Source organism: Gopherus evgoodei, chromosome 1 (assembly GCF_007399415.2).
Source record: "Gopherus evgoodei ecotype Sinaloan lineage chromosome 1, rGopEvg1_v1.p, whole genome shotgun sequence".
Lineage (NCBI taxonomy): Eukaryota > Metazoa > Chordata > Testudines > Testudinidae > Gopherus > Gopherus evgoodei.
The window spans coordinates 215,734,010-215,746,523 of record NC_044322.1 but is presented as its reverse complement, the minus strand read 5'-3'; the positions used below and the strand labels follow the sequence as shown (position 1 = coordinate 215,746,523).

Here is a 12,514-nt window from a genome sequence, read left to right as displayed (position 1 = left end):
GCAGGAGGTCAGACTAGATGATCACATTGGTCCCTTCTGACCCTAAAGTCTAAGCTAAGCACAGAGCTTAGCTCTAAGGGGTGCTTTGGGTCCCCATGCACACATTCAGCATTTTCTTCCACATCCAACAAACAGGTGCCCTTGCCTTAATCTGTGTAAGAAGAGGCATTGCCAGCAGATTGAGGGACGTGATCATTCCCCGCTATCTGACATTGGTGAGGCCTCATCTGGAGTACTCTGTCTAGTTTTAGGCCCCACACTACAAGAAGGATGTGGAAAAATTTGGAAAGAGTCCAGCGGAGGGCAACAAAAATGTTTAGGGGGCTGGAGCACATGACTTATGAAGAGAGTCTGAGGGAACTGGGATTGTTTAGTCTGCAGAAGAGAAGAACGAGGGGGGATTTGATAGCTGCTTTCAACTACCTGAAAGGGGGTTCCAAAGAGAATGGATCTAGACTGTTCTCAGTGGTAGCAGATGACAGAATAAGGAGTAATAGTCTCAAGTTGCAGTGGGGGAGGTTTAGGTTGGATATTAGGAAAAACTATTTCACTAGGAGGGTGGTGAAGCACTGGAATGGGTTACCTAGGGAGGTGGTGGAATCTCCTTCCTTAGAGGTTTTTACGGTCAGGCTTGAAAAAGCCCTGGCTGGGAGGATTTAGTTGGGGATTGGTCCTGCTTTGAGCAGGGGATTGGACTAGATGACTTCCTGAGGTCCCTTCCAACCCTGATCTTCTGTGATTCATACACCTGTGGGCAGGGGAGTGAGTTCCCTGTTAATATTGACACCAGTTCTCACCCTGTTTCTAGGCCCTATCTGTTCTGACCTCCCAGATGCCTCGTGGTTTCAAACCTTCTGCCAGTTTGCACATTATCGCTGCTCCAACCGCAAGTACTACACCAAGGTGAGGCGGGGCGGATTAGAACAGTGGCGGCGATGGCTTTTGGGGGGGGGGTGGGAGGGATTATCACAGTGGAGCAGAGGGTTTTTTTGGGGGATGGGGGATTATTGCAGTGAAAGGTCTGGGTTTTTGCGGGGTGGGGAGGGAGAATTATTGCCGTGGAGGGGCAGGGATTTGGGGGTGTGACTAGGGTCCTAGTGAAGGTCACCTGTGGTTACTAAATTAGGGCAAACTGCAAAAAGTGGGGCAGCGAAACCCCAAAAGCTGGTGGATATTCCAATACTTAGATTTACCACGCCAGCATAAAACAGCTTCTTTATTACCTCACTGGTTACTCAGAAGTCCAAACAACACAGTCCCCTTAGAGTGATCCAGCCTCAGGCCTCCATCCAGGTACCTACGTCAAATGTGATGATTTCTGAAAAATCTTATTTCATCATAGAAGAGAAAAGGTTCTACCAATCCCAAAGGAAACACCACATTACCTCCCAGGTTAATGAATGTTTCAGATCTTACCCAAATACGCACTACAGTCAGTCAATTCTTATTAACTAACCTAAAATTTATTTAAAAAAAACAGAGTATGGTTAAAATATCAATATACATACAGACACGAGTTCAATTAATTGAGGTTTAGATTCATAGCAAAGATGGTGAGCTTTGTAGTTCCAAAGAGCTCCTTTAGAATTCAGTTCATAGGTCATAGGCCAATGTCCAAATCTCATATTCAGGGCATACCAGCATAACTTGGACCTCAGTCTTGCGACTCAGACTTCCGCCGATGAAGTCTAAGCAAATCTGAGATGACAGAATCAGGACCCAAGGATCTTTTATACAGTTTCACATCCTCTTTGACAAGTTGGGATTTGCTAGGGGAACAAAAGATAATTAGGATGATTTTGAAGGAGGTCCTTAGCTATTCAAATTAACATAAGGCCACTTGGTTGTTCCTCCACCATTCACAGTACATTTCAAAGAGAGATGAATACGGAGAGATTCCACGTTTACAATTCATTTAAATGGTAGGATGTTCTTTTGACCTCTGAATTATCAGAATGCAGCATAGACAGAGACTGTTGATTACATTATGGACCCTAGTCATACATATGTAAGTACACAAAAACACAAACATTATCTCCCACATGTCCTCTGTGGATTATTTATTTTGCAGGCTGTTTAACCCTTTCTAGCCATGCGTCACAGGGGGATTATTGCAGTAGAGAATATCATAGAATATCAGGGTTGGAAGGGACTTCAGGAGGTTATCTGGTCCAACCCTCTGCTCAAAGCAGAACCAATCCCCAACTAAATCATTCCAGCCAGGGTTTTGTCAAGCCTGACCTTAAAAACCTCTACCACCGCCTCCCTAGGTAACCCATTCCAATGCTTCATCACTCTCCTAGTGAAAAAGTTTTTCCTAATATCCAACCTAAATCTCCCCCACTGCAACTTGAGACCGTTACTCCTTGTTCTGTCATCTGCCAACACTGAGAACAGTCTAGATCCATCCTCTCTGGAACCCCCTTTCAGGTAGTTGAAAGCAGCTATCAAATCCCGCCCTCATTCTTCTCTTCTGCAGACTAAATAATCCCAGTTCCCTCGGCCTCTCCTCATAAATCATGTGCTCCAGCCCCCTAATCATTTTTGTTGCCCTCCACTGGACTCTTTCCAGTTTTTCCACATCCTTCTTGTAGTGTGGAGTCAAAACTGGACAGTACTCCAGATGAGGCCTCACCAATGCCGAATAGAGGGGAATAATCACGTCCCTCGATCTGCTGGCAATGTCCCTACTTATACAGCCCAAAATACCATTAGCCTGCTTGGCAACAAGGGCACACTGTTGACTCATATCCAGCTTCTTGTCCACTGTAACCCCTAGGTCCTTTTCTGCAGAACTGCTGCTTAATCACTCAGTCCCTAGTCTGTAGCAGTGCATGGGATTCTTCCGTCCTAAGTGCAGGACTCTGCACTTGTCCTTGTTGACCTCATCAGGCTTCTTTTGGCCCAATCCTCTAATTTGTCTAGGTCCCTCTGTATCCTATCCCTACCCTCCAGCGTATCTACCACTCCTCCCAGTTTAGTGTCATCTGCAAACTTGCTGAGGGTGCAAGCCACACCATCCTCCAGATCATTAATGAAGATGTAGAGCAAAACTGACCCCAGGACCAATCCTTGGGGTGCTCCTCTTGATACCAACTGCCAACTAGACCCTGAGCCATTGATCACTACCCTTTGAACCCGATGATCTATCCAGCTTTCTATGCCCATACTACTTTAACTTGCTGGCAAGAATACTGTGGGAGCCCATATCAAAAGCTTTGCTGAAGTCAAGGAATAACATGTCCACTTCTTTCCCTTCATCCACAGAGTCAGTTATCTCTAGGATGACCAGATGTCCTGATTTTATAGAGACAGTCCCGATTTTGGGATCTCTCTCACCTAGGAACCTATTACCCCCCACCTGCTGTCCCGATTTTTGACACTTGCTCTCTGGTCAGCCTAGTTATCTCATCATAGAAGGTAATTAGGTTAGTCAAGAATGACTTGCCCTTGGTGAATCCATGCTGACTGTTCCTGATCACTTTCCTCTCCTCTAAATGCTTCAGAATTGATTCCTTGAGGACCTGCTCCATCATTTTTCCAGGGAGTGAGGTGAGGTTGTAGTTCCCCAGAGCCTCCTCCTTCCCTTTTTTAAAGATGTGCTGTACATTAGCCTTTTTCCAGTCATCCGGGTCCTCCCCGATCACCATGAGTTTTCAGAGAAAATGGCCAATGGCTCTGCAATCACATCTGCCAACTCCTTTAGAACCCTTGGATGCAGCTCATCTGGCCCCATGGACTTGTGCTCGTCCAGCTTTTCTAAATGGTCCTGAACCACTTATTTCTCCAGAGGACTGGTCACCTCATCCCCATGCTGTGCTGCCCAGTGAAGAAGTCTAGGAGCTGACCTTGTTCGTGAAGACGGGCAAAAAAAGCATTGAGTACATTAGCTTTTTCCACATCCTCTGTCACTAGGTTGCTGCCCCCATTCAGTAAGGGGCCCACACTTTCCCCGACCATCTTCTTCTTGCTAACATACCTGTAGAAACCCTTCTTGTTACTCTTAACATCTCTTACTAGCTGCAACTCCAAGTGTGATTTGGCCTTCCTGATTTCACTCCTGCATGCATGAGCAATATTTTTATACTCCTCCCTGTTCATTTGCCCAATCTTCCACTTCTTGTAAGCTTCTTTTTTGTGTTTAAGATCAGCAAGGATTTCACTGTTAAGCTATGGTGGTTGCCTGCCATATTTACTATTCTTTCTACACATTGGGATGGTTTGTTCCTGCAACCTCAATAAGGATTCTTTAAAATACAGCCAGCTCTCCTGGACTCCTTTCCCTGTCATGTTATTCTCCCAGGGGATCCTGCCTATCAGTTCCCTGAGGGCGTCAAAGTTTGCTTTTCTGAAGTCCAGGGTCTGTATTCTGCTGCTCTCCTTTCTTCCTTTTGTCAGGATCCTGAACTCAACCATCTCATGGTCACTGTCTCCCAGGTTCGCATCCACTTTTGCTTCCCCTACTAATTTGTCCCTGTTTGTGAGCAGCAGGTCAAAAAGAGCTCTGCTCCTAGTTGGTTCCTCCAGCACTTGAACTAGGAAATTGTCCCCTACACTTTCCAAAAAGTTCCTGGATTGTCTGTGCTCCACTGTATTGCTCTCCCAGCAGATAGCAGGGTGATTGAAGTCTCCCATGTGAACCAGGGTCTGTGATCTAGTAACTTCTGTTAGTTGCTGGAAGACAGCCTTGTCCTCCTCATCCCCCTGGTCTGGTGATCTATAGCAGACTCCCACCATGACATCACCCTTGTTGCTCACACTTCTAAACTTAATCCAGAGACTCTCAGGTTTTTCTGCAGTTTGATACTGGAGCTCTGAGCAGTCATACTTCTCTCTTACATACAATGGAACTCCCTCACCTTTTCTGTCCTGTCTGTCCTTCCTGAACAGTTTATATCCATCCATGACAGGACTCCAGTCATGTGAGTTATCCCACCAAGTCTGTTATTCCAGTCACATCATCATTCCTTGTGCCAGGACTTCCAATTCTCCCTGCTTGTTTCCTTGGCTTTTTGCATTTGTGTATAGGCACTTAAGATAACTCGCTGATCGTCCTGCTTTCTCAGTATGAGACAGGAGTCCTCCCCTATTGTGCTTCCTCCCAGTATCCCACTTACCTCAGGGCTTTGGTCTCCTTCCCCCAGTGAACCTAGTTTAAAGCTCGCCTCACTAGGTTAGCCAGCCTGTTTGTGAAGATGCTCTTCCCGCTCTTCGTTAGGTGGAGTCCGTCTTTGCCTAGCAATCCTCCTTCCACCATCCCATGGTCAAAGAATCCAGAGCCTTCTCTCCAACAGCACCTGCCTAGCCATTCGTTAACTTCAATAATTTGATGGTCTCTACCTGGGCCTGTTCCTTCCACAGGGAGGATGGACGAGAACACCACTTGCGCCTCAAACTCCTTTATCCTTCTTCCCAGAGCCATGTAGTCTGTAGTGATCTGCTCAAGGTCATTCTTGGCAGTATCATTGGTGCACACGTGGAGAAGCAGGAAGAGGTAGCCATCCAAAGGCTTGATGAGTCTCTGCAGTCTCTCCATCACATCGTGAATCCTTGTTCCAGGCAAGCAGCACACTTCTCGATTTTCCCGGTTGGGACGGCAGATAGATGACTCAGTCCCCCTTAGGAGGGAGTCCCCAACCACTACCACCCACCTCCTTCTCTTGAGACGGTGGTTGTGGAACCCCTATCCCTAGGACAATGCATCTCATGCCTTCCAGTCAGTGGGGTCTCCTCCTGCTCCTTTCCCTCAGCTGTATCATCTAGTCCACTCTCTACATTAGTACCTGTGGAGAGAACATGAAAACAGTTGCTCATCTGTATCTGCATTGCTGGTACATGGATGCTCCTTTTTCTTCTTGAGGTCACATGCTGCCAGTTTTATTCACCCTCCTTCTGTCCCCGCTGCACAACCTGCTCTGAATCTTCAGAATGTGTGCCCGTGGAAGCATATCCTGATGTCTGTCCAGGAAATCTTCATTTTCTCTTCTGCAACACAGGGTTGGTACTTGTTTCTCCAGTCCTTGAACTGTCCCAATATGGAGACCACTTGTACTTTGTACAGACAAAGTCACTTCTGTCCTGTGAAGAAAGACGAACATGTCACATCCTGTGCAGGTCACAACAGCTGATCACTCCCCATCCATATCACCTTCCTTCTCAGAGCTTCCTCAGCTGTTGCAATTACTTCTTAGAGAAGCCTGTAAGATGAAAGCTACCCTCCACTCAATCAATCAGGCCCACTCAAGGCCCACCTGGAACAAAGCACTCCCATTTCACAGTTTTCAAACAATGAAGCACACGGTCAAACTGACGAACTCTCCCCACAACAGATACTCAGATACTCAGCCCCCCAATGCAGCACTTAACGTAGTTCCTCTCAGACAGATCCCAGTCAAACCCCCTTTGTTAGCCTCGCTGTTCGCTGCTCAGCTGGGGATTTGGGGGGATTCTTGCAGTGGAGGTGTTAAGGCTGATTCCCCACTCTGGCACTTCAAGTGCAGAAGGTGGGGGCCCACAAGGACTCTAAAAATTAATACCAACCACTCCAGGCTTGGATTAAACTCCCAAGGTTACAGCTTTTCTCTGACCTTGGATTGGTAGATGCTGCCACTACCCAAGTGCAAAATCCCTTTGAGAACCCAGGAAGGCTCACTTGGGAATTCCTTCCTGTGGGGTATCCTCAAGCGCCCCTACCCCCGCAGGGAAGAGCTCAGAAGAAAAACAAAAGACATCAGCTGTTGCCACCAGCTAATTAAACAAATGTGCGCAAACCTCTTAGGACACACAAATGCAATTCTAGTTTTTAAAAAAAGGTAAATTTTATTACTTTTTTTTAAAAGAAAATACATCTGGGATTTAGGTTTTTGCTAGATTAAAAAAAACAAACAAACAAAAATCCCCATACAATTACAAGGATTAAGCATCAAGATTAGTTCTCCTGAGGTCCAGTTTAAAGTTAGAAGCAAAACAAAAGCACCTAGGGTTAACACACAGGAATCCACAAGCCATAAAGAAATAAAAGGGATAAACCTAATTGTGTCTTCCTAGACATTTCCTGATCTGCTTACATATCTGGATGTAAGCGTGTGGGACTCATCCCCGCAGCACCTCCTGCTGGTTGTCTCAGGGAATTAGCTCTCCAGCCTCCAGAGCGCCCTCTGCAGGCCTGTGTCCTGCTGCCGTTGGGTGCCCACGTCCCTCCCTGAACTTCGGTGCCCCATTATCTGGGGTGCTACCCCCTGGCAGTACACCCCTCATTCTCAGGGTCTCCCCTCCCCGGGAACCCCCACCCACTCTCCCTGCCTCGCCTCAGTTGTAGGTTACTGCCAGTCACCAACTCGCCCCACGCCCTGGGGCAGACTGCAGCATCAGCCACTCATCATAGGCAAGGTTGGGTCTGGACCTGCTGCCTCACTCTGCAATCCAGTGCCTCTATGCAGCTTTGGGCAAGGCCCTGCAGCCTAGGGAGTTGCCAACCTGGAGCTCCCCAGCCCCTCCGGCCTTTCCCCAGCCCTGCCTCACTCTAGGCACCGTGAGCTTCCAGCAGGCAGACCCCACCCCCGTCTCTGAAGCAGAGAGAGACTCTGTCTGAGCTCCAGCCTAGCAGCCCCTTTATAGGGCTAGCTGCGCCCTGATTGGGGCGTGGCCCCAGCTGTGGCTCCTTCCCCAATTAGCCCAGGTTTCCCCTACCGTAGCCCTCACCAAGGGCTGTTTTAAGCCCTTCAGGGCAGGAGCGGGTGACCACCCACTACTCTGGAGTTTTAGATGAGTAGTTTCTAGGTCTGATAGTGATAATTTTTCATACCCAGCCCAAGCTTCTCATAGCATAACTGCTCCCTGTCTGCCTCTCCCCTAGAACAACAACAGCCAGACAAAAGGGGAGTCTTGTTTCAGTTCTAGCCTTCCCATGGCTCTTTTGACTGGATGCCCACCCACTTCCTTTTACCTATGCTTAGCAGTGAGACTTTTTAACCCTTAACAGGTAGAGCAATTAGAGAATAGCCAGTGAGAGGAATTTTATAGCTACTGTCTGGCTGGATGTCCATAAAAGGGAGCTACCCCGCTTCATTTATCACAGGAGAATATGGAGGTTGGGGGGATTATTGCAGTAAGGGAATTGGGGGGATTATTGCAGCGGAGGGAAGGGGATTTGAGTGATTATTACAGTGGAGCAGACGGTTTTAGGGAGCTATTGCAGTGGGAGGGAGTGGATTCAGGGGGATTATCTCAATAGAGGGAAGGAGTTTCAAGGGATTATTGCTGTGGAGGAGAGGTGTTTAGGAAGGATTATAGCGAGGAGGGGAGTGCTTTGTGGGGAATTAAGACAATGGGGGAAGGGTGTTTGGGGGGGATCATCTCAGTGGGAGAGGAGTATCAGTGGGATTATTGTAGAAAAGGTAAGGATCTTTGAGGGGATTATCACATGGGAAGGGGGAGGGGTTTTGAGGGGATTATCGCAGTGGTGAGGAGAGGATTCCATGGAATTATTGCAGTAATGGGGAGAGGTTATGGGGGGATTGTCGCAGTGGACTGCAGAAATTTGGAGGGGATTATCACTGTGGGAGAGAGGGAGAGATTATCGCAGTGAAGGGGAGGAGTTTGAAGGATTATTGCTGTGTAGGGGAGGGGCTTGAGAGGACTTTGTAGTGGAAGGGGATTTCAAAGGGATTATCACAATGAAAGGTGATGACTTCTGTGAACATTATCACTGGAAGTGAGGGGCTTCTGGGAGGGTTATTGGAGGGGCAGGATTCGGGGGCAAATTATTGGAGGGGAGGGATTTCAAGGGCATTATCACAACAGAGGGGAGGGTGTTTGCAGGGGGATTATTGCAGTGGAATGGAAGAGTTTGGAGAAGAGGGTCTTAAAGGGGATAATCACAGTGGAGAGGGGAGGGTTGTGGGGATTATCCTAGTGGAGGGGAGAGAGCATTGGGGAGATGAATGCAGTGGAGGGCCTTGGCAGGATTATCACAGAGGAGGGAAGGGGATGGGATTCTGGCAAGAGGGAAGGGGTTTCAGAGGGATTATTGCAGTGGAGGGGAGGGTGTTCAAAGGGGAATAGTGCACTTGAGGGGAGGCGTTTCAAGGGAATTATTATTGCATTGGAAAGGAGAGTTTTCAAGGTGATTATCACAGTGGAGGTGAGGGGTTTCGGGGGGGATTTTCATTGTGGAGGGGTAGGCGTTGTGAAGATTATTGAAGTGAAGGTTTGGGGTTTGAAGAGGATTACAGAGGAGGGGAGGGGCTTAGGGGAGGATTAATTCAGTAGAGAAGATGAGATTCCAGGGGTTATGACAGTGAATGGGTTTTGGAAGAATTATCTCATTGGAAAGAAGGGTTTTCAAGGGGATTATTGCAATGTGGGGAGGGTTTGGGGACAGATTATTGTAGAAGAGGGGAAGGCTGTGGTTTCAGGGAGGATTATCGCAATGGAGGGGAGGGGCTTCAGGGGAATTATTTTAATAGAGGGCAGGGGTTTCAATGGGATTGTCATAGTGGAAGGGAGGTGTGATGGGTTCCCCGGTGTGCAATCTGGAGCAGGGGTACTGCTGAGCTCTCTGTCTGACCAACCTGGGCTCCCTCTCCCATTGTTATGCTATGACTAGCTGCAATCCTCTCCAGGTACTGCACTTCAGGTACACAGTCATCTACAGGCAGGGACACCCCCTGCTGAGTTACATGAATATTTTTCCTAGCCCCACTTATGAACTAACAATAGAGAGGCTCCAGCCAGCCCCCAGCTATCCAGCCAAGGATCCCAGAGCTGTACCCTCTTACCCTGGTCAAAAGCCTAACCAGCATAAATTGATTAACCAGTCCACCCCTTCTACAAAGGAAAGTAGACGTGCACCAGCTCTTGTTCCTGAGCAGATTCCCCAACCACTTCAAACAACACACTGTTTTAGGTAAAATATAAAAACAGATTTATTAACTACAGAAAGATAGATTTTAAGTGATTATAAGTGGCATGCATAGAGATCAAAGCTAAGACATAAAAGTAAAACCGCAATCTGAGTTCTATAGTCTGGACAGGAGTTGAATCAAGCAATGTCTCACCCTAATGGTATTGTTCTTTAAGGCACAGGTTGGGATTCTCCTTTCCAGCCTGGGACCACCTCCCCAGTTCAGTCTTTGTTCTACAGGCTTACTTCCAATTGCTGAGTTGTGGGGGGAAAGAGGTCAAGCAACGATGTCACTTCCCCTTTTATAGCTTCTTCCAGCCTGCTGGAAAGATCCGTTGCTATGATGTGAATCAAACAAACAGTCTCCGTTGCCTACATGCTATCTGTGAGAAGTCTCCATTATATACCGTACCTGGGACAGTCCTTGTGAGTGTATGTTCCTCTTAATGGGCCATCATCCATTTCTGGCTGCCCTATTGTTGTACCTGAAAGGCTGGTTGTGGGCGTTTCCAACGTCATAACACATTTCAGTAACACACACACAGCAAAACTTCATAACTCCACATACAATGATAGCACATACAATCCAACAGGATATTAATGTTCAACAGATCAAGACTTTCAAAGTGATACTTCACAAGGCATACTTTGTACAAAACATATCATAATCATGTCACCATGGTAACTATGTGGGTGCCAGGTTGTTGCTTTGAGGCACAGAGTGTCACAAGAGGGTCTTAAAGGTGATTATTGCAGTGGAGGGAATGGGTTTCAAGGGGATTATCACAGTGGAGGTGTGGGGTTTCAGGAGGATTGTTGCAGTGGAGTGGGGCTAGGGGGGTATTACAATGGTTCAGGGATGGATTATTTTAGTGGAGGGATGGGGTTTCAAAGGGATTATCACAGTGGAGAAGAGATGGTGTGGTGGTGGTTATTGCATCAGAAGGGAAGGTGTGACATACCAGGGGTACAATTCATACTGCTGGGCGCCTTTTTCACCCCTGTCCCATAACCTGGGGTGCCCTTTACAATGCCTTGCTGCTGCAGCCTCCAACCTGGACTGCTCACAGTCTCCAGCATGTAAGTCACTCCCAGCCATGTCTGTGTGTGTGCTGCAGCCCAGCCTGCCACACCTTGGCTTTTACCAGCCTTGGCTATACTGCAGGGTGATCCCAACACAGCACCAGTATTAGATTCTGCCCCCCCCCCCAGACATATGTCCTGTACTGCCCAGTCCTCTCCTGGACAGTACCAATATATTAAGTCCACTATTTCTTTAAGGGAATAATATGCACATAACTTGTTACTCCCAAATGGAGTTACTCAGATACTTCATCTTGAACACACTGGATTAGATAAAACACTAAAACAAGTTTATTAAGTACAAAGACAGAGATTTTAAGTGAGTACAAGGAATGAGGTATAAAAGTCAGAAATGGTTACAAGAAAAATGAAGATAAAACACTTTCTAGTGTCTAGCTTAACAAACTATATTAGATTCAAAGCAAAGTTTTCTCACAACTTGCTTTCAGCAGTCTTACTGACATCTCTTTAGGTCAGGACCCCCACCCCTGAATCCAATCACTGCTTTCTTTGTCTGTTCAGATGCAGTGAATGCAATAGGCAGGGAGAGAGTTGGGGTGCTTTGGGGTGTTTCTCCTTCCTTTTTATCATTTCTGTCTCCCTCTTGAAAAACATTTCCAGCAGAGATCCAGGAGCCAAAAAGTCTGTGTGGAAGGATATTTCCTGCTGTCCCTCACGTCCCCCTGTTTGAAGTTCATTTGTTCCCCCTCTCTACATGATGACTCTGTTTACTGCTTAAATGCACATTAAAGCATGCACACGTTCCTTCTTTTGCTTTGGGCAGACCTGACTTCTGCCTGGGCAGGGCTGTGAGGTTTGGAACAAGGGTTAATAATAGCATACAGAGAAATCTTATGACTTTGCACAAAGTATTGCCACACGTATGTTACCAGGACAATACTAACCAGCAAATAATGAGTTTTTTTCAAATGCTACCTTAGAAGACATAGTTTGTACAAAGATTATTACTGTAGTGTGTAGGGTGTGAATAGTCAAGGGGTTGGAGTTTGTTGGGGGATTGTCACAATGGAGGGGAGGCATTTCTTGGGGGATTATTTCAGTGGAGGGGAAGGGTTTGAGAGGTTATGGCAGGGGAGGGGCTTGGGAAGGATTATTGAATTGGAAAGGAGGGGTTTCACAGGAATTATTGTGATGTAGGGGAGGGGTTTCTGGGGAGATTTTTCATAGTGGATGGTAGGGGTTTGGGTGGACTATAAAGTGGAGGGGTTGACATTTTGAGGGAGATTATCACAGTGGAGAGGAGGGTGTTTGAGGGGATTTTCTTAGGGGAGGGGAGGGATTATTGCAGAGCCGTAACTTTACTGAGAGAACCACAGGGGCGGGTTTTACAGGGGATTATAACAGTGGAGGGGAGGGGTTGAGGGGTTATTGCACTGTATGGGAGGGGTTTGGGCAGATTATAAGAGTGAAGGGGGTGGAGTTTGGGGGGGATAATTGCAGTGGAGTGGCCGGGGTGTGGTGGTGATTAATGCAGTGGAAGGGAGGGCTTTGGGGGGCATAGTTGCA

At 47.2% G+C, this 12,514-nt stretch overlaps 1 protein-coding gene across 1 annotated transcript in view; it reads left to right on the top strand.

The window, feature by feature from the left end:
• The window catches only part of ACRBP (acrosin binding protein), a 62,317-nt gene that overhangs the window by 19,951 nt on the left and 29,852 nt on the right, over positions 1–12,514 (top strand). Inside the window, exon 3 of the mRNA XM_030535582.1 lies at positions 809–903. Within this exon, the coding sequence (XP_030391442.1) occupies positions 809–903 (95 nt within the window). The remainder of the gene's footprint in view (positions 1–808; positions 904–12,514) is intronic.